We start from the raw sequence: 24,038 nt of genomic DNA, 5'->3' as shown, positions 1-24,038 counted from the left end.
CTCTTGAACCTTGTGCAAACTATCTTAATGATGTTGATTCTCCATTCAATATATTTTGGAGGAAAAAGTCTGATATAACGGGAACTTTTCCGGCTCGATCCCAGTTTATACTAAGACAGATTATGGTAATTGTTGCAAGCTAGATACTAAAAGAACCAGTAACAGTGGCTGTAACCTTGGCATATGTTAATGGAGTTTTGGCAGTTCAGTGGTATGAGTATTGTAGAGATATGTGCAATAAAAATGACAAGCCAGCGTGAGTCGTTTGGAGAGTTGGAAGAATCGTAGAAATAGATGAAACCGTTGTTAGAAAAAGAAAATTCAATAGAAGCCGAAGTGTTAAAGAATGAGTAATTAGCACTTCCATAAGTATACTTAAGAGGCCCTTGGTGTATACGATTGATAATCTCAAAAAAACACTTCCAGCACGGTGGAAATCTATAAGGTACAACTTTAATACCAATTATCCGAGAGTATGTGCAGCCGGGAACTACAATTTACACGGATAACTGGAGAGCTAATCAATGCTTACAAAGCCCTGGTTACGTGCATCATTTCATCTTCCACAAGAGGCATTTTGCAGACTCCACCATCGGAGTACACACAAATAATATAGAAGCAATGTGGTCGAGTTTAAAAGAATTTTTGCGACCTTATCATGGCTCCAGAGGTCGACTATTATGGAGTCACATGGATGAGTCCCTGTATCATATGCATTTCGATCTTGGAACGGCAGAGCCTCTTTTTAAGCTTGGAAAGTTTTTAAACCATGTTAAAGAAATGTATCCTCTTCAAGTTTTTCATTTTGTATGATATATTCTTACTCTACACTGACTGTCTCCTGATTAGTTGAAATTTCTCAGGGTCATTTGGGATTCCTTCAAAGGTTTTCCATAATACATAGTCTCGCTAAGCAGGCATATGTTTAACTGTTTTTGCCCATCAAACAGTGATTGAGGCATTTTTCCTTTAAATATCTTTTATACTTATAATTACACTGCGTTTTAGCTACATTTTAAAAACATTGTTTTTTTCATTACACCTATCATCTTGTTTATAACCGACAGAAACGTTATGTAATTCATTATTATCCAACAAACATACTTGGTAGGAAATATATCATTAACAAAATGGATTATGTTTTGTTCTTTTTAGGGAAAAGAAGAATAACATATAGTTTATTTTTACAAAAAATTCAACTTGATTGTTTTGTAAACATTTACCATCATTTGAATGGGTCATCGTAAACCGTTTTCTTTTGGTATACACCCAAGTCTTCGGGAATATATATGTAAACAATTCTTTTTACGATTTGATAGATCATCTTTTTATGAATAAGAATTTGATGAGTGTTTGTGTTGGACAGACTGTCGTTGAAGTTATCAAAAAGTTTACTTTGAAAACAGATTATACTATTATAGATTCTTTAAGATCTAGGAAATGGACTATCCTGTTTTCTATAATAAGTATACAGTATATGAGAAGGCGGTTTCGTGGAGATTTTATTAATTTTAGAGTTGAATATATGAGTCAATTGAAGCTAAACCACCATGGAAAACCTGAAAGCACTGGACGGCCGTTTCATTATATTAAAGTAGACGGCCTGCTTGAATACCTGGGCTACCTGTTTCTGCCATCTAAATATTTCAACAAGTTATCTGGGTTTTTTAATTTTGTTTTAACTTATCATTATGTCTATTAATCGCATAACCTATACAGGCGCGTTTATGAAAAGCTTACGTCCTTTCGCTGCAAAAATTACAAACAAGTACAATAAGAGACATCATGGTGGTTGGCAATATGCATTAAAGAGAATGAACATCAATCAAATGTCGATTCCAGAGCTGCTTAATTTTAACTGTCGATCTCTAATTAACAAGGTGGACTATCTCCAATTTCTGCTAAGTCAAAACATGTATCGTAATTGTGGTGTCATCACCATTCAAGAATCTTGGTTAACTGACTTACAGGATGATTACTTAGTATCATTACGTGATTTTAATATCTATCGTCAGGATCGATCAAACAACAAAAAGACCTCTGGTGGCGGAGTAGCTACGTTTGTAAACGTTAACTGGTGTCGATCTACTTTTGCCTGTTTCAAGTTTTCAAATGACTTTATTGACTGTCTAACTTTAAGGTGCCGTCCAAAACACCTGAATAAATACAAATATATTTATGTTACCAATATCTACATGACTCCAGACTGCACATCATCTGCGCTATCTGGCTTCGCTGAGAAATTTACTGAATTCGCCGTTACTGCCTTCAGTGATTCACTTTCATTTGTATGTGGTGATTTCAATTCATGTGACTGTAGCTTCCTTACATCACTAGGTCACCTAAATGTAGTAGATTTTCCTACTCATTTGAATGCTCATCTAGACTTGGTTTTCATTAATGATGTGGGTACCTATGTGACTCGCAAACGTGCTCCATTGTCTAGCTCGGATCACTGTATAATTCGTGTTCTACCTAAAGTATATGGTAAACATGGAAAGAGTACACACATACACCATACCAAAAAAGTAATATACAGGAATTATTCAGAAGAAAATTTACAAAATCTAAAAAACATGTTTCGTACGACCAACTGGGAATTATTTACAGATGACTCAATAGAAAACACAACTGATGTTATCACCTGTTATCTTAAATTCTGTTTTGATATTTGCTGTCCTACCGAAACCTTCTTTTTAAGTTTTGATCGACTTACATCTCTAAAACTAAAACGACTACGGAGGGTAAAAGAAAGGATGTACAAGGAGAAAATACTACTGAAGTTCGTAAGTTAAATGGTCAAATAAGCCTAGAGATTAGACGTCTGAACTCTGTGTTTACTCAAAAACTCCTATCTTGTAAAAGCTCTCCAAGTATGTGGAAACTCTTTAAAGAAATTACAGGGAACAGGAAGACTAGAAGCGATAACCAGCTGAATGCTTGTGACTTAAATAAGTCCTTTATACGTCAGTCATCTGACATCATGCTCCCCATATCCAAGGGTCTGAAGAATAATTGTGTTTCCAGTTTCACTGAAAATGGTGTCCGAAAATGTCTCCAGTCTCTGAATTCATCCCAATGTTTAGGACCTGATGGTATCCCAAACCTCCTTTTTAAAAAATATGCTGATGTTTTATGTTATCCATTAACGAATATCTTTAACAGATCTTTCTCAACTACTGTCTTAGCGAAAATGTGGAGAAAGATAAAGATAATCCCTATACCAAAGAAAGCTTCTGGTGATAAAAATGCGAAACTTAGACCCATTGCAATAACTTCACCTTTCCTTAAAATAATGGAAAAATTACTGATACAACCACTTCAACTTGCAATAAAAGAGCACTGTGATCCATATCAGTTTGCTTACAAATGCAAAAGAAGCACATTAGATGCCGTTGCTGTTCTGCATCACAATATAGTGTTCGGGTCGGAAAAGGGTAAGAAGTATGTTAGATGCGCTTTCCTGGACTTTACTTCTGCTTTTGATTCTATTCCAAGACACCTCTTACTTAACAAGCTGATTCGCATCGACACTGACAGCTGGATAACCAATTGGCTATGTTCCTACCTCTCTGGAAGAGAACAGTACACTGTATTTGAAGGAAAGTGTTCAACATCTCTACTGTCTAATGTAGGTGTGCCACAAGGAGCTGTTCTTTCACCTCTACTCTTCTCTTTTTTTCTGCATGATCTGCCATCTTCCACAGAAAACACTTTTGTAAAATATGCGGACGACCTCACTGTATGTATGCCGATTTCTACCTCCTTACATCCTATAGAAATGAATGAGTTTTTATCTCGTATTGAAAGGTGGTCTGTTGGTAATGGTCTCTTACTCAATCCATCTAAATGTCAAGCTGTTAACTTTAGCTTGAGACATGGACAGAACCTATACTCTATGTTGGGATCCCATAATGCTTGTGGCACTGGAGACTCCTTAATAAACACAGTGTCGAAGGTCAAATATCTTGGTGTCATTTTTTCCTCTGATCTTTCTTGGTCTTCTCATGTTTTACTCTTATCGAAAAAAGTTTACCGTTTGACATACTACATAAAGAGGCTGCATGCTTTTGGGATTACTCGCCATTTACTCTTACAATTTGTAAATTCCTGCATATTACCTATTATTCTATATTGTTCTCCATTATTCTTTCCTGGGCTTTTGAGAAAAGACTGTGCTGTTTTGCGTGGAGTGCTGGAGGCGGTTTGCAAGGTATGTGGTGAATCTTTTGAAGTCATTATTAATATGCTTGTGGATAGACATCTTAAGTCTTTCAAACTCTTGGCAGGTGTTATCTTATCAGATGCTAACCATCCGCTTCATTCATATCTTTCTCCTTGTATATCTTCCTGTAGAACGAGACGTAAATACATTAAAATCCATACACGCAAGCAAGTCTATAAAACTTCTGTAATACCTTACTTAGCAAATTTACTTTGTGATGAACAGGCTGTTAGAGTTGACCTAGTAAATAACCTGTCTTCTTAAGCATGTTTCAAATTTGATAATTTGTATAAACTCAGTTTTTCTTAAACCTTTTTCATTCCTTTTCTGTTTTTTTATGTGTTTTTTGTTTTTTTTTGGTAAAAAACTTGTTGAAATAACTCGTGCTGAGAATTCTATATTGTACCAGATTATAATATTGAATAAAGCCATTAATAATAATAATAATAATAATAATAATTCATCTTATCATGGGACTGGTGTAGTTCAGCCAGGCCTGCTGTGAGATACTAACTCACTGAAGACAATGATGAACAGTGGCGCAATTTTGTGAATTGGTTGAAGTTAGACATCAACAAAAGTTGGATACCGGCTCAGTGGTCGAAAGATTAAGCGTTCGCGCGCGAGACCAACGTGTCCTGGATTCGAATCCCACGGGCGGAATCGTGGATGCGCACTGTCGAGGAGTCCCATACTTGAACGAAACGGCCATCCAGTGCTTTCAGGTTTTCTATGGTGGTCTAACTTCAATTGATTCATGAATTCGACCATTAAATTATACGTTATATATTGTAGATGAAAACTTATTCTATTGAATCTCTTTGAACCTTGACATATAACGAACATTATTATTTACCTTCGTCTTTCATTAGTTCCATTTTTACTGATTTAACTAAATATGTTGAGGAGATTGTATTTTCATAATACCTGAACAACTGATAAATTCCTTTAAGAAAAATATAGGTTTAAATGATTTCCTAATTTTCTTCAAAATGTATATTCCTCTCTGTTAAACGCTGTGATTAGTTCATATTCACCACGTATTCAATTAATTTGAATACATCAAATTTGTATGGTAACTAAAGTCTACTGTGAGTTTCACCAGTTTCTTCAGTTTTTTCATGCTGTTTCTCAGACAGCTTAGAGGGTAATTGTGTATGTATGAATGCGTGCGGACCATAAAATAAATTCTTTTCTGTATTTTATTCCATATTATTCAGATGTTCAACAACCGAACAAAATGCTCGTTTAGATCAATTAAGTTCACGAATTTTCGGTAAGTGATTTGTGAAAAGTGAAAATTTGTCAGGAAGGTAAATGATTTTTGTATTTTATGAGATGATTGTTAATTGTAAACAGCTCAAGAAAAACAATGATACCGATTGAAACAGTTAAAGAGCACTGAATTTGTCTAAACTATGTGGATGGAGTAGAAATTAAAATAACATCATCAGCGTGCCTACATTATAGTTCAAATATCACAGTAAACATCACTCTTCCTTAGCTTAATTATTGTAATCAAAAGTCATATTACATAACCAAATAGATGATATTCACTTACCTACTTATACCTGTTACATCACGTAGAGGAGTGTAGGTCACTCAGCAGGGTTCTCAATCGAACTCTGTCCTTCGTTCTCCTCTCCGGTAGTTTCCAGATTATATTCATTCATTTTACTTTTGCCTCCAATTATCAATGCCATGCGTTACTTTGGTCTTGTACTTTTCCTTATCGCTTCTGGATTTCAAGTTAACACTTGCCTTGTGATGCAGTCTGATGATTTCCTCAATGTATTTCCAATCCACTCTAAGCGTCTCTTCATAATTTTCTCTTGAGAATCATTAATAAATTCAGAAGTTTAATGGAAGACACGGGAGCAAAACGAGACGCTGACGAAGCCTCAGGTCACCACTTTGTTGTGCATGTGATGAAACGATGGCTAGAGAGGCAACAGACAACTGGAGAAACAGGATTACAAATGTTTAATATAGCCTTTTTTCGAGATACTGACAAACGCATCGAATCCAAGATATCTCTCAAAAACAGATTTGAAGCCTTACAAAATCTACACAAAGAAGAGGATACCACTATGGAGAAGCATTGACTTCAACGTGTCAGGAGTTTCTAGGCCTCAACAAGTATCATCATAAGGAATGGATTTTTTAATCGAAACCATAGACAAGTTTCAAGAAGTGAAGATCAAGGAGACGTCAATTAACAACAGTCAAACAAGAACAGAGAAAGTCAAGGCACAGACTGAATACACGAAAGCAGACATGAGAGTGAAGAAAAGCATTAGAGCCGACAAGCAGAGTTATGTGGAAGACCTGTTAGTGACAGCGAAAATAGCTGCAAGAGAAGGTAACTTGAGACAACCATATGACACGACGAAGAAACTAACAGGGGAATATAGTAAAACAGAGCAAACAGTCAAAGTACAAAAGAAGCAAGACAATCACTGAGATTCAAGGACAGAGGAAAAGATGGGTGGAACACTTCGAGGAACTCTTGAATAGACTAGTTTCATTGAATCCACCGGATATCGAAGCTGCACACAAACACATTCTCATAGATGTCACTCCACCAACGATCAAAAAAATCAGGATGGCCGGTCATCAGACAAATCAGGAGTGGGAAAGTAGCAAGTCCTGAAAATGTGCCACCTAAAGTCAGATAAAGAAAGTGACTGAAAACATGACCCACGATCCATTCAGGAAGACTAATAAGGAAGAACAAGTGCCACAGACAGATTAGAAAGAAAGATATCTCATCAAGATACCAAAGGAAGGAGATCTGAGCAAATGTGAGAGCTACAGATGCACCACACTACTATCACTACCAGCAAAGGTTTTAAACAGGGTGTTGTTCAACCGGCTGAAAGATTCAGTAGACGCTCAACTTCGAAATCAGCAGACTGGATTCCATAAGGATCGGTCATACATAGACTAAATCGCGACACTTCTGATAATCGTTGAACAACCGGTTAAGTGGAACTCTTCAGTATTTATTAACCTCCATGATTATGAGAAAGCGTATGCGAGTGTGGATAAGAGAATATTATGAAAAATTCTTAGACACTATGGAGTACATGAGAAAATCGCCAACATCATGATGAACTACACTGCAAAGTCGTGTATAAAGGACAGCTGATAGATGCATTTCAACTGAGAACGGGAGTAAGACAAGGATGTTTACTCTCCCCCTTGCTCTTTCTTCTAGTGGTTGACTGGGTTATGATGACCTCCAGTTCTGACGGGAAGCACGGAATGTAATTGACAGCTTTTACGCGGCTAGACGATTCGAACTTTGCAGATGACTTGGCTTTTCTGTTCCATATAAAGCAATAATTGTGGGTGAAGATATTCAGTGTTGTGGCAGCTTCTGAAGAAGTAGACCTCAACATGTACATAGGGAAAAGCAAGACACTGAAATGTGACACAGAGGACGCCAAACCACACTTGATGGAGTAGCTCTGGAAGAGAAGGAGACGTTCACATACATGGGAAGCATAATCGATGAAGAAGAAGGATCAGATGCAGACGTATAGGTAAGGATTGGCAAAGTAAGGGCAATATTCCTACAAATAAGGAACATATAGAACTCAAAACAACTATCTGTTAACCAATATCAAAGTCACAATCTTCAATACGAATGTCAAGTCAGTTGGTTCTACTGTATGCAGCTGAAACTTTCAGAACTACCACAACCATCATCGAAAAGTACAAGCATTTATAAACAATTGTTTTCACATTATACTCAATGTCCGTTGACCGGATACCATCAGCATCAGCCTACTGTGAAAGGTAACAAACCAGTTTCCGTCTGGAGAGGCAATTAGGAAAAGACGTTAGGGGTGGATAGGAAATACAATGAAGAAATCATCAGACTGCATCACAAGGCAAGTGTTAACTTGAAATCCAGAAGCGATAAGGAAAAGTACAAGACCAAAGTAACGCATGGCATTGATAATTGGAGGCAAAAGTAAAATGAATGAATATAATCTGGAAACTACCGGAGAGGAGAACGAAGGACAGAGTTCGATGGAGAACCTTGGTAAGTACCTTACACTTCTCCACGTGGTGTAACAGGCATAAGTGAACAAGTGTAACAAACGTGAGTAGATAAGTAATGGTCATACAATCGAAAATTTACAATTTCTCAGTTCTCAAAACTATCACTCTCATTAATTTGAACTGTATTGTCAACTCGATTCGGATAAAATACGCTACGCTATAGATTGCCATGTGACTGAAATATTTTTTGCAATCATGAATTACTATTAATTCATGTTATTCTGCATCAATTGTTGTTTTTGCCTAATTCACATTGATAACGGAAGCCAACTGAATGCGTTTTGCAGTTGCGTTTTTTTCTAAAGCTTGGTTCATGGGATTGAAAAAATAAAATTGTCCTTATCTCGTTCTCTTAAATTGTAGACTTTGGTTGGTGAAGGGTGAACGGTGAAATTATTTCAGTTAGCGATCATCAATGTGTAGGACATGTATGTTTGTTGGTTTCGATTACAAACTTGGGTCTGTGCACTGGAACCTAATTCACTGTTTCCCAATTTCAGAAACGATGAATAAGAATTATTTAGTTTTACATTTGTTTATGTTTATTCAGAAGTAGGAAGTTGGTTGGTATTTGGACTGTTTGAATAAAACGAACTATCTGATAACATGTCGAGGTCGGGAAATGTATCGACTATAATGATTTTGTAACAAAATTCATTGCAATTTTGAATACAATGATATGTTTGTAGTAAAAGCATGTGTTTGATCGCTGGTGTGTCCTTAGTGCCATACTACGAAGAATGACTACCCCAGCGGTTCTTGGTTTTCAGCATTCCTCATGTTCAAATCAGTTCACAATATAAACTATGAAAAACGGTGGTAAAATGTTAACTATCCAAGCACAAAATGAAAGAAAAACCAGTGAGAGTTGAAGTGGAAATCAAGTGGCTTATAAAATACATTGATCCATCAATTTTTCTGTCACATTTTGGTTTTTATTACTTTAAACATTTCGTGTAGATTTATGCTCACGTTTGTACAAGCCGTCCGTTTAAACAAATCTTATTCCATTTCTAGCCACTATTCTACCGGATAATGTACCTGTTGAACAGTCAAAACAGGATGTGAAACAGGCATATAAACGTTTAAATATGATAACAAATGGTGCACAAGTTTTGGTAAATTAGTACATTTCATTATATATATTTTTTAACTAAATTGATGTTAATTATGTCATCATAATCAACGAATTTTCTCTATTGATGTTGTCCCTTCAAACTATTAATCCGTAAGAAATAAATGATTCTATTTATTTATAAGTGAAGAAGCTGTTGGATGTTTATCTACAATTTATTTTACTGAGGGTACAATATAATTACAGCTACACGGACACTAGATGTATGAGGACGAATATCATAACTGAGTGAAATACTTAAGCTTCAGCTATTGGATTTCAGGCCCCAGCTGCATCATTTCCAATCCAACTATGTTAACCAAGTAATATCACTAGTGTTCACATCACAGTGTATGTAGTTTGAACGTTTGGATACTAATTTGTTATCATTAAATGAGGCATATTAAATAGCTACAATAAAATCTTTGGTAAATAAGATTTATATGATGAATTAAAGACCAGGACTTAGTAGCTGAGTGGATAACGCGATGGCGTTTGAATCGAACGGTACTGGGTGCGAGTGTCAGAGTGAACATCAACTCTGAGATGCAGGTACATCTCTCTGACGAGTCTCAAATAGGACGAAACGCGCGTCCTGGATTCCACTGCTAGCCACTATCCATTGTTGCTTAGAATAACTGTAAGATTTAATTTGCCTTATAGATATTCTACTGTGAACGCGATACTGGCTATCCCAGAGTCTATATGAAAGCTATAGTCAGAACAAGGACAACTTGGCTTTAAACTTTATCCTTTCTAAACGTAAAAACAATTTGATTAGTACAATAATCAAATAATTACAGTCTTATAGTGAAACGCACAAACATACCCATCAGTATTACGTGTCGTTTCGAAATGAATGAAAAACGAGTTGCAATCACACTAATCTAATAAGATACTAACCTCCTTCAATTGGTAAGTCACATGCAACAGGGATAGTCTACAGATATATCAGACCAGATTGACGTATTGGACGTTTAAGCAACGATTCGATTGATTAGTTATGGACATAAATAACAATAACATTCTAATTTATTAGATTCTCATCTGTTAATCACTATTTGATAAACATTTATTAAATCAGAAAAGAGAATAGGTAAATACAATGGTTTCTAAAAACAATTGTTTTACTAAAGATCAAAGTTCAGATATCTTAAACAAACGGCAATATGAATGCACACTATGGAAATAACTTAAAATATATAGTTTTAATCATTGACTGATTATAATATTAATTTAGTTAGCAACTAAACATGCTAATTATAATGAACTAATAAAAAGCCATGTCCTGATAATGTATGATGTCATAAGTCAATAACGTGAGGTATGAATGAATATAGTTTATAAGCTTATTTATATTTACAACAGAATTCAGCTTTAAATCAGTTATGTAGTTGTAATGGAAGATTGCCATGACCAGATTGACAGCCTGCTTAAACACTTGGGCTACCTGTTCCGCCTGTAGCTCCTCCGGGGGCTACTGGCCGTCCCAAGCCCGGGTAAAGGAGGAGGGTTGGGCATGGGGTTAGCGACCCCATCCCGTAGAAAACCAACTCGCTAAAAAAACGCTAATCAGAAAATTAGATATACCAACAAGTTATCTAATTTTGTTTGTCTTAATACATCATTATGGCTATTAATCACACAACCTATTCTGAAAAGTGTACAACCTTCCGCTGCAAAGGTTACAAAAGATCTAATCAGAGATATTGTGATTGCTGTCAATATGCATTGAAAAGAATGTACATTATTCAGATGTCAATGGACTGAACTGTTAATTTCTAACTGGCGATCACTTATTATTTATCATCAGGATCGTCAAAGAAGTAAGAAACGAAAAGTTGTTGAAGTACTTTGTGCTGAGAATTCTATATTGTACCAAAAATATAATATTGAATAAAGCTAATAACAAATTAAATATACGTTGTTATTCTTACCAATGAACCATAATTAAAACTGTATTTCGTTTACTTTCTTTAAAATAATATAGAACCATGTAAATTAGATACAGTCATAATACAATTTTCCCATATTTATAGTATTTTAGAAATGTTTCACGTTTTGATATAACACAAAGTTTTTATTTGGCGTTTACCAGAGATCTTTCTTCCACAGTTTATTTATCTGGGTGAAAGGTCTACTATTTAGGAGGCGTCGCTTATTACTCAACTTGATAATGTCTTAAAGATAATGATGTATATGTGATTCCCCTTTTCTAATTTGATCTGCAATGAATGTAGAATAATAGATCTATGTAATATATCTTAAGTCTCGCACTTGTCATGCGAACGTCAGTGGTACTGAATGCCTGTTTATACCAAAATGGTTTTAAATAAATTTTTTGCTGGGCAATCTTATCCTATCAATTTGAAAGATCAATAGCTAATTACTTTACTTTAATGATAAGTAATTAGGATTTTTTAAAATGACTAAATAACAAACTAACTACTGACTAGTAGAACTGAGTGATTCATTAGACAAAACTATAACCACAACAATTTTGTTTCATCATAAATGACTCACCTGGTATTAAACAGATAATGTTTCTATGTTATGGAAATTATAATTTTATGTGATTGTAGGTAGTAATGATAGGGATAAATGATATGGAATTCAATTAGTTGAAAAATTGAACAAACTAACTTAACGAGTTATATTTTTGGGGACGAAAGTTACTCACCTGTTAAAGAAATAGCATACTGAACACATGATAATACGTAATTCGGTATTTATTAGCAATTAAGTTGCAAGCTTAAGTTTGAGATCACCAGCATCAAACACTGAACGTCCGACAAACAAAAGACGTGAAAATGGCTTAGTGGATATGAAATACATTAACTGTTGGAAGAAGTAAGCTTCTGGTTAGCAGATAGAGCGATTCGCACGGAAATTCGTTGATTGTAACCACGTATAAACATTTAGTTCCTGTGCCTGAACAAACCTTGATGTGTGTCTTCTGTCAGTTTAAAGTAAAAAAATATAACTCCTAACCGAATATTAGGTGAAACATAGCTTTCACGAAAGTAAGAAAGAATTATGGTCAAAAACGGTAAAATATGATTAATTAAAATTGTCAGATGAATGAATATTAAACGATATTATGTGGATATTTCATAGAGTCACATTCAAACCACAGAGGTGATAACACCGTTGGATGCTGGCTCAGTAGTCTAGGGGTTAGGCGCTCGCGCGAGAAACTGATAGGTCCTGGGTCCGAATCTCGCGAGGCGGGATCGTGTATGCGCACTGTTGAGGAGTCCCACAAAAGGACGAAATGGCCGTCCAATGTTTCCAGGTTTTCCATGGTTGTCTAGCTTCAATTGACTCATGATCTCAACTATAAAAATTACAAATAAAGTGTTAAATATGTCTGTCTAATAAGTTATTTGTAAGAATTAAGAATTATTTTTTTGTTCAAATTTTTTTGTTTTCTTTTTCATAGGTATTCAACTGTTCACAAACTAGTATACGTTTGGATAGAATATTTCACAAAGTGGGTAAAACAAACCTTATAAAATTCATTATACGTAAAAGTTAAATTTAAAATTATACCAGCGTTTGAAATGTGTATAACTCCATCCTTCCGTCCAATAATCTTGTCTGGATTTTTTGTGGGCAATCACCAACATAAATTTCAGTCATTTAGATAACCACGCAAAAGTTATAATCAGTAAATTTACAGAAATTTCACAGACTAACTGTCGTTTTATATTGACTGGGGTTCAAAAACCCCTGTACATTCATCATTGAGATGGTTATTGAATTAGACCAAGTGGTTGTCATATAGTTTCATTGCCTAAATATACGTTTTGTAACTAAAAAATGTTCACTATCAGCGAGTAAACAAATATGTGTATCTAAAGTTATGCAGAAACCCAGAAAGGCAGATTTATTGGTACACGATAAACATACATTTACCATGGTATTATGATCTAAGTATAACTAGACTATAGGGAATTTTTATCTATATTTTGATCAGGGAGTACAAAACTCTGCTAACATTTTGTTTATATGACTTTTTTAGATATTCATTACGAAGATCTAACAGGTCACTTTCCCCTTAACTATTTTTAATCGGATACGTTTGTCACGTGAAAAAATATCATTAATCGTCCTTACTTACTTACTTGCTTCCTGACGCCTATTACTCCCGATGGAGCATAGGCCGTTGACCAGCATTCTCCAGCCCAATCTTTCCCGAGCCTACTTTTCTAGTTCTATTCAACTTTTGTTCATTCTTCTCATGTCTGCCTCCATTTCTCGACGTAATGTGTTCTTTGGTCTTCCTCTTTTAATTGACCTTCAGGATTCCATGTGAGGGCTTTCCTTGCGACGCAGTTGGGTGATTTTCTCAAATTAATCGTCCTATCTAATACTTAAATTTGGGTTATTTTTACAAATAACATATTCACAGTTTAATATTTCGTGTTAATGGGAATGAAATATTTTTGACAAAACACGTCATGGCTGAAAAAGTTTCCGTAGTACAAACAACGATACTCTGTCTAATAACTAACTAATACAATTAGCGATATATGACTGTAGTGAAAGACAAGTGAGGTTGGGGTAACCATGCTTACAAATATGCGTGTAATTTCTTGAAGCACAAAATGTGGTTTATAGTCTACATCTTTCTTTCTTTCTTAATTATTGTACAGTCTCAAAGTAAGCTTTCAATTAAGTGTTACAGTTTAAGTCTGTCTATATATCTGAAATAAGTTTTAGTGTTCACTAGAATCCAAGCCTAAAACTAATAACTAACCAATGAACATTAAACCAATAATTTATATCATCTTCATAATAACCTTCATGTGTATCGCGATCCAGTATAAATGTTTATATTGAAAACATTGATGACTGTCAAAATATTGAAGTGACTGATGAGAGAAAGAAGAAAAGTTGAATTTTGATGGAGTTTTGTTCTCTGAGCTGGATGGTTTGGTAGTGGAGCTTTCATCGCCCTTCTGAACGACATCATCAGCCTAAACTTGGGGTAGATTTATTTTACACCAAATAAAAATAGAGTGCTTCCAGGTTTTCACTGATGGTCAAGCTTCAATTGACTAATGATCTCAACCACTAAAAATTATGTGTTAATATGCAAATTTTTATCGATCTCATTTACATGGATTATTGGTCAAATGTTAAATAAATTCAACGAAATATTAATTATCAGAAAAGGTTTTTTTGTGGAGATTTAGTATTTTCATAGTTGAAAGCGTGAGTCAATTGAAGCTAGACCACCACGGAAAACCTGGAAGTATTGGACGGCTGTTTCGTTCTATTGTTGGACTCCTCAGCAGTGCGCATCCACGACCTCGCCTCGCGAGATTCGAACCAAGGACCTACCAGCCTCGCGCCAGAGCACTTAACCGATAGACCACCAAATCTCCACAAAAACCCCCAGATAATAATAATCATATGCTCACTAGCGACTGACTTCGAAAGGTAAATCCAGGGGTTCTAGTGAGAAGCAGTGATCAGTGGAGTTCATACCACGTCTGTTGTAAGATAGGAACTCACAGAAGACAATTGGTGGACGGTTGCTCGACTTCGTGGATTGGTTGGAGTTAGACATAAACACCATGGGATGCCGGCTCAGTGGTCTATCGGTTAAGTGCTCTGGCGCGAGACTGGTAGGTTCTGGGTTCGAATCTCGTGAGGCGAGGTCGTGGGTGCTCACCGCTGAGGAGTCCCACAATAGGAATATTTATTATCACTAAAATATTAATGACTTACAGTGTACAACCATAGTTTGTAAACATCATAAGATTAAAATACATCAACGGACAAATATAATGGATATACTGAATTACATTACTGCCCCATCCTAATAGCTACTTCATCTACCCTTTTGTAAATCTATTGATTTCAGTGTAAAACTGTTTCATTTTCTTGTGAATTGTGACATTTTCTTACCGAGTCAAAACAATAAAAGCCTTATTTAACTGTTTATTATTTTTTCTCACTTCAGGTTCAAAACTGTATATTCTCTTTAACAAGCTTTCCTAATTTAGCTACAATGGTTGTATTTTGTCAAAAAGTCTATGATTGGTTAGCACTAGATGAATACCATATCATTCTACTTCATGCTGAAGGTGAACAAGCGAAAATTCGTTTAATGTTACTTGTTCTTGCATTGGATTCATTCTATGGATCAATTAATAAGTATGTCATTTTCTTGTATTTAAAAGATAACTTTTAGTACGTATATTCAAAGATGATTTTTAAAAGACAAATTAGCTTGTGAAATGTCACGACTTATGATTCCCACTGTCATGCATAATTCTGAAGTTCATAGTTTTCAAAAAGTCTATGTTCAGTACGATATAGGAAAAACTGATTAAATGGGAACTAATTTCAATGCTTAAGCATAAGAATAAAGTATACTTAACATTTTTAATCAATGTTGTTGAAGGAAATGTAAATTGAGGCATAATTTGTCCGCCTAATGAAAATAACTTGTTTAAAACAATGAAATGTAATGCGATACTATTCTAATGAAGTAATCAATGTATTAATTCTCAAACATATAGTTGCATTTCGAAGTTGATGAGTTGTTGACATAGAGAAGTAAAGAGAAAAAAAATCAAAAATAGTTTTCCCTCATTGAAATTGATAAGTCTCGCTGATTGAACGGTATACTGGAATCCTAAGCTAGTCTTGTAACCACCAAGCTAGAACTACACAGCTGCTTGAACACGAGAGGAAAGACGCAAAATATGCGGGAAGCACTTTACTCCAAAGGTTCATTTATGTGTAGAAAATGTAGGGTTTTTATAGTATTTTAAAAGTCTCTAGGTTTTACTGAAAATTCTAGAATACTACTAAACACAGTAGCAGTGCAGTAATCAGCCAATTAGAAGCTCTATATGTGACTTTTCATTTTCGCAATATTTCTAGCAAGACTTCTAATCAAACTCTGATTGGATAAAATGCTTCTTAATGTTTCCTGAGCATGTCATGTCTATTGCGAGAAATTTTCAGGATCGCTATGTTTGGTAATGTATAGGATATACTTTGAGCGGAGAAAAGGGCAGATACTTCTGAAGTTAAAAATTTAATCACCAAATTTAAGCTAATATTCGGAATTTCACTGGTGACACAGAGGTTACTTATGTTAAATAAAAAACAACACACATAGAACATGAGGTTAAATAATAACAAAATGAATGACTAACACATTTTGTATTTATATAGAGAAATAACGTTAAAAATTGCATTTTATGAATTATACCTTATATATGCGTAATATGAGTTGATTCTAACTCTCCCATTCAAGGTAAAATAAGATGTATCTACAATCAATTACTAACAGACATGTAATAGTACATTTTTTCCCTTTCTTTCTTACTATCCTATATAATATTAAGGGTTTTATCATGAACGAAACGGTTATTAGTACCAGGTTTAGCATGAGATCAATCTTAACATTATCATGAAAGATTTGATAATTGAACAATGAACTTTCTTATGTACTGTCTATGAGCATTTTATTATTTTTCTCACCCTGTATAACTTCACCGTATTTTTTAAAATGTTATTGACGGTGTGTAGTAATATTATGAATGAATGAGAAATTAGTGTTGAGAAATTGTTTAAGGTAGAGAAATCTCCAACCAGTAAAATTCTTATCAGGGAACATAGTCAATAGTATCCTTATCTTATTGTTAACAGAAATGTTGGATTGTTTGGTATAGCTATTTTTCAATTTCAAAAATAGTTTACTATCTATCAATCGAAGAAAAGTAATATAAAGCTTTGAGTAATGAATATTTGATCCATTTCACTTTAGAACTTCACAGAGCTGTTCACCTATGGCTTATTACGTTAGAAAAAGGCTAACCGAATGTTGTTAGGTTTCATAGATTAACTGACTTCAAAAACTGAACCAGTTACATTCATTTCAATGTTTTAAGAGTATAGAGTTAGCCAAAATCGTAAAGGGGTACGAGTTTTGATTATTGCAGAGTTGTGAGTCCACAGTGGGTAGCTCAAAACTAAGGCTGTTCATGCATACTTTTTGATACAAAAGATTTTCTGCCCATGTTATATCAGTATTTTCTACTTTGTTCTGAACAATCACTTATAACAAAATGACGTTTGTGGTTACATAAACTAGTAATATGTGATAATATGTTGACATTCATCAGCGTTTATCACAGCTAATAGCGTTCGTAAATGTAGTAAATATCCTAACGAAGCCATGATCAAAAATGTTGATTTTCAAGTTGTCAGTTATTGATTGGTTGGATAGAATTGAAATGTTTCTTAAGGCATAAGAATAAATTTCACTTCATACACTTTTATATTCGTTTAGATACCGGGATCACAAAACTTGTTCTCTACGACGTTATATTTCATCTCATCTTAATGGCTTCTCTCATGTTCCGGTTGGTTGGATGAGGTTTGTTACATTTTCATTATTGAAGTGATTCTTTTAATTAATTTTGAAAGTCAGGATATTTTCTCACTACTTCTTTCCGTTTTTTATTACTGCTACTAGCATCAATGTTAGTAGTAAGACAGGTTGTCAGAAATATTTAGGTTTGTGTTTCAGTTCAGTATTCGATGATCATCAGAACTGACTGCAGAAATATTTCTATCTAAGTGAATTCACGAAATGTTTCATTGATACTCTATTTTTTTGAAGTTAATCATGTTGCTAAATAATTTTTTCTCATTAAAAAGAATAAGGGACATTCATGAGATTATGATCCATGAATTACTTATCCTTAAACTCTAGATAATTACGCAGTATCTATACACTTCATGGAATAGTTTCTTTTGTTTTTCAACAGACTAATAATATAATGTATATATACGTATTTCTCTTCATCCATCAGACTGTTGAAACAAGTGAAACTTTTTAAACTTTACGGGAGAATCTTCCGTAAAATTACATTGAAAACTAACCAGTGGTTGTTATTTAAACCCAGAAAAGTTGGAAAGTCACAATATTTACTACTGATTGATCATTGAACCGTAGCTAAGTGTCTTGTTGTTCAAGTATTTTGATCCTATATTGTGTTCTAACTACCACTTTATCACTAGAATCCAATCAGCAATTAGAAAGTGGAAAAACAAGGAATTTTTTAAATTCCTTCAGAATGTTAGTTGTGATCGGAATAGCTCAGTAACAATTTCTCTAATTGTCCAGCTTGTTGATATGGGTTCGAATCCTACACAGATCATCAATCGTACCAAAATTTTAAATATATCTTGTTGGGGATTATCAATTAATGAAAAACCTGGTTTCAGGGTTTCCTGTGGAATATTGACAATCACCTAATATCTCACGAAGTCACATTCTACAATAGATAAAGGAAATCCATACTTGACAAACCGTCCTGAAAACGCTAAGTGAGCGGCGACTACCAAAATACCAATATTTGGTTCGAAGCATGTAGACACTGTCAACTGTTGAGAATCAATGAAAGTATTGCGTATAATGACCAGACAATTACAAAATAGTCGTAAATAATTCCATTATTAAGATGTGCTGATTACAATCCTCCCCCCCTTTGACTTCTGTAAAGCTTACAGATATGTGATAGATACAGCATATCACTGTCTAGTTTGTAGACTGAGTGATCATTCAACACACTTATCAAATTTTATGTGAATTATACAAACCATGTTATGTGAATGAAATAAACAAGTATTCATACTACCTAATTATAAATAAGTAGTCATAGTTGTGTAAAGAAAAGCATAAAACTGATCAACTGCAGAATTAAATGCTGGCTCTATAGGAAAACCAAATAACAGTATAAATTACAATAGTTTGCATGTAATAGAATGTAACAAAAATATCCTGATTCAATATCAGTGTTTGGGAATGCGATGAATTAGTTTGATGTCCGTGCAACGAAAAACGGGACACAATACTTTACTTTTCTTAATTGATTTTCTTTTTGACAGAGGTATAAATCAATGAATGTTTGAAAATACCTTTTAAGGAAATTTAAAATGGTAATCACAAGAGGGAAACTAAAGTATAGATAAACTACTTGTTCCTTTTCTGTGTTATTAGTTTAAAAGGAAACAAATTTCAGCTTCAATGATATCTGTAACCAAGACGACATATAGTTTCATGAAGGCCTTATGGAGTTTTAAAGTTGTAAAGAACGCAGTCAGTATACACAAATGTAGTTGAAAAATTCCTATATTATTTGATTAAAAACATTTATCACGTATATAAGTTTGTGGTTTCTTTCTTTCAACATATATACCCTATTATAATTGATTACCTGGATATGTCAGGGATGCAATACAAGATTACATAGAAAGACAATGTAATTTTAACTTCCATATATTTATTCATAGACAGACTGATATTTAGGGGTCTACCTCAGCTTTGCGAGTGATATAGTTATTCACAAGAGCCCATTCATGCTTGTATCTAACAAACTATGGAACTTAAAAACGTCATATAACATGGCGGGTTTACTCAGTATGCCAATTTGATTATGTGTTATATAGCTCAGTATTAACCTCTGAGACAGCTGATGAGAGGTTATGAAACTCAAATATAAGTCGGCTAGACCTTGTCAGGAGAGTGTATCTGTAGTCTAGAGATAACTAATTTTCAGCAGAAAGTTAGATCTGCATCAACTATTTAGAGAGATAACCAATGAGCTAGTTACGGTTAGTTAGATATCTCATAGAACTGAAATGGTTACACTTAATTTTACTTCGTCCATTGATAACCGTTGAGAAAATTCTGAGAGTCAAGTTACAATATAGTTACTAAATGGTTTTTTATAGCAATCTAACAAATATCAATTTACAACAAATTTTTAGCAAAGATCCAATAGGTTGCAAAAATAGGATAGCTGAAAACCTGAAAGCACTGGATAGTCGTTTCGTCCTAGTATGGGACTCCTCAGCAATGCTCACTAATGACTAGCTCCAAGAGGTAATTCTCAAGTTCTAGTGAGAAGCCGTGACCAGTGGAGTCCAATTCGTGTCGGGTAGAGACAGGTATCTACCTCAGAAAATAGAAGATAGTCTCAGAATTTTGTGGATTGGTTGAAGTTAGCCATTAATACCGTTGGGTGCCAGCTCAGTGATCTAGAGGTTAAGTGTTCGCGCGCGAGAACTAAGGTCCTGTGTTTGAATCCCGCATACAGGATCGTAGATGTGCACTGTGGAGGAGTCTCATACTAGGACGAAACGGTCGTCCAGGTTTTCAGTAGTGGTCTAACACTGATCGGTTTATGATCTCAACCAAAATCTCAACAGTATCCACAACCCCATACTGAAAATTCAAATCTCTTGATTATCATAATTGTAGCTAACAAATCTTGCGGTAGAATGTATGGCATTTCCAACGTAATATTTTTAAACTAACTCTTAAGAATTATACGTAATCGGTTACAGATTCCCTTTCTATATCTCTACACCTGCATGCACATAAGAAGTTTGTTTAAACGTATTTTTTGTTCTCTTGGTATATAACTAATAAGAATAAACTGAGAACTTTGATGGAGAATGATTTAAGTTTTGATTTAAGAAAAAAGCATCTGAGAAACTAAAATACACATACTGTCATCTTTTCATTGTCAACTGGCTGCAACCTTTCAATCACGTTAAAAATGCTTATCCGTTGTTTTCTCCATAGAAATAGTCAGTTAGTCTATGGCAATATTGATCATATTTGAAATAGCACGAATTTATTTATTTTGTAGATGTGATTCTGTTGCTTTTAACCTGAAACAAAGTTATTAATAACTGGAATTAGGGGTTGCACTTACTTTGTATCATGTTCGCAGTAAATTATTGTACGAAATTGCAGACAACATGAAGGTAGACTAAACAAAGCCGATAGATTCGGACGAATGTAAGTAACACTTGACTCTTTGCAGGATAAGTATGTAAAAAGAGAATGTTACTTACTTACGCCTGTCACTCCTCATGAAGGAACATGGGCCGCTCACTAGCATTCTGCATCCAACTCTGCACTGAGCAATCTTTCCGCTTGCTATTCATCCTTTTCATATCTTCTTCCAATCCCTGATGAAGTGTGGTCTTTGGCCTTCGTCTTTCCCATTTCCCTTCACGATTCAATGTTAGCGTTTGCCTCATGATGCAGTTTGATGATTTCCTCAATTTATGACCTATCCTTTACTGAAAATTACCTTTGTGAAGCATTTTATTTATCTTTATAAATTAGTACATTTAGAGAACATAAAATAAAATTAACTGAATTCTTTCAACACTTCTTTTTGTGTTCTGAATTTAAAAAGCAATTACCGTTCATTATCTAATTACATCTACAAAATAAGCTGATTTGACAAACAAGTTAAACTTAAATCGTTTGGTTCCAGAGGATTCTATTATTCATGCTTTATTGAACCGATCAATATCAAGATGTATAATTTATTAGATAATTTTCTCATTTGAAGATCATTTTATTGTGAGAACGGTCCACAGGTCAAGTTGAAGAAGCTCTAAGAAGCCTAGAAGGAGCCGAACACATTCTATTCAATCAGCTTTTGGAAGAATATTCTAGAATCACTACGTGTAGCTTACCTGTTGCATAATGCTAATAACCCCCTATGTGCGGATTGGATAACTATAATGATGATTTCGTTTCTACTAAAAACTATGAATACCTGACAGTTTTGTATCATAATTGACACTGTTTGGAATAACATTCCTTCTACTTATCTTCTGATCTTGCGACTTGGGAGGGTTCTAGCGTTCGAGTGTTCAAGTATTACGCTACATACTAAGAATCTAAGTTCAAGATATAACATTATAATTGTAACCAATTTTGTCTTGTAAAATATTCATATACTTATTCAATCAACATTTATTTGTAAAAATTACTTCTTGAGTTCTCCTACCCTTTTTATGCCTTTACTAAACTTGATCAATACATTCCCTGTAAATGAGGATTCATTTTATTGATATAATAATTTTAATCCCTTAACAACTGAAGCGAATCCACTTTATATAGTTGAAAATTTCAATTATTCTGTCCCAATGGTTGTCTACCGTTTTAAATAGATAAACATTAATTATTCATTGTATCATATGACTTATACTTCATCTTATTTATTTATGTTGCTATTGTAGATACGCTGGTTATATGGAAATATTCTCACCAACTAATAGTTTAAATATTCTACGTGCACCATTACATATCTATCAAATATATTTATATAATTTTCCTGTTTTTGAAAAAAATAAATTAAGATTATACTTTAAATTCTATACTGGTTCTCCTCCTGTACATATGTATACTACAAACCTTTAGTAAGTTTGTTTGTTTTTTCTTATGTAGTAAACTGTAAAATCATGAATTAATCAATGTTAGACCACGATTGAAAACCTGGAAGCATTGGATGGTTTAATATTGATTGATTCATGATCTCAATCGAAAAACTCTACAATCTTCACAACCCTATACTGATAATAATTAGTTGTATTAGATGATATTTCACTTAATAGTTTGAGTTTATAGTTACTCATCAACACGGACTGATACCACTTAAAGAACCTAGAATAACTCAATATTATTAGACAGATTTATCTGTTGAATTGAATACTTCTCTCCAGAAGTATACATCCAGTAATTATAGATGGAATAAACAGAAGCCCTTCATATCACTCAATAAGCAAAGTAATTAGTGTTGTCTTACCGATGACTATCTTTGATTATAATTCCTCATAAATAATATAATAAACTGTGACTGACAGATTGAACGAGGTGGGGTTGCATAGTAGTTTAACATTATCAATTTATACAGTAAGCAGCTGAAATGTAGTTCACTCATTAAATAGTGTTTTACCCCATACATGATCATTCAGTTTCTAGGATCGATCGTATATATAATCATGAATTTACACTAATGACCAGCTATAAATTAAAAAGTATCTATTCAGTGACCCATCTGTCTTAGTAATTCTTCATCTGATATTGCTCAATGATGAAAGCTATCTGCGAACTAAACAATTCTTGAAAACAAAATATCTTTAAAATAGTATATTGTTTTGTGTCATTCTATCAAAAGGTTCATAGTCTAAAACTTTATCATTGATGACGCCTAGTGATGTTAAATTGTTTATTATTATTGTACTTTGTGAATGTTTATACCAAAGTGGTCTTACTACTGTGAGGCATTTAAACTTTCCCTTTAGACATTCAAAAAGACTGAGAGTTTAAGCTAAATTTCATCCTATACGATTCTTAATTTTATCGATTGCAAAATGCTTAATTTTTAATTTTTTACAAGCGAATACGAACGAACTGATTCTTCAAATCTTGTATTGAATTTTCAATCTAACTCTAATCATAATATTGGTCTACAATTGAGTGGTGATATTATAATATTGGCTTATCATTCCAGAAGTTATCCTTTGAAACGTATTCGACTATTTCGGTAAGTGTATGGGTTTTCCAAATTCAGTTTATCAAAGTCATTGTTCGCATGTCTAGTTTCAATTTTGTTCATTTCTGTAGTATCATAGTTCTGTGGTGTGAGCTACTGATATCAACATAAGTAGTATATATGGTGAGTAAGGAATAGAATATCTGACAGCAGAAGATTGAGAAGATCAAGAAGAGAAGAACAGAAATAAAAAGCAATTTGTGTGAAAATCCAGGAACAATGA

General features: G+C 34.1%; 1 protein-coding gene across 1 annotated transcript in view; it reads left to right on the top strand.

Moving 5' to 3' along the window:
- Smp_144300 (putative tns1 protein) overlaps nucleotides 1-23,810 on the top strand; it is a gene marked incomplete at both ends in the record, with an annotated part of 35,366 nt that extends 11,556 nt beyond the window's left edge. Inside the window, 6 exons of the mRNA XM_018795110.1 lie at nucleotides 5,446-5,501; nucleotides 9,317-9,417; nucleotides 15,388-15,581; nucleotides 17,734-17,820; nucleotides 22,500-22,679; nucleotides 23,660-23,810. Coding sequence (XP_018649455.1) covers nucleotides 5,446-5,501; nucleotides 9,317-9,417; nucleotides 15,388-15,581; nucleotides 17,734-17,820; nucleotides 22,500-22,679; nucleotides 23,660-23,810 — 769 coding nt within the window. The remainder of the gene's footprint in view (nucleotides 1-5,445; nucleotides 5,502-9,316; nucleotides 9,418-15,387; nucleotides 15,582-17,733; nucleotides 17,821-22,499; nucleotides 22,680-23,659) is intronic.
- Between the last annotated feature and the right edge of the window lie 228 nt (nucleotides 23,811-24,038).

Source organism: Schistosoma mansoni, chromosome 1, assembly GCF_000237925.1.
Source record: "Schistosoma mansoni strain Puerto Rico chromosome 1, complete genome".
Lineage (NCBI taxonomy): Eukaryota > Metazoa > Platyhelminthes > Trematoda > Strigeidida > Schistosomatidae > Schistosoma > Schistosoma mansoni.
The sequence above is the reverse complement of the archived record's forward strand: the minus strand, read 5'-3'. Positions and strand labels throughout refer to the sequence as shown.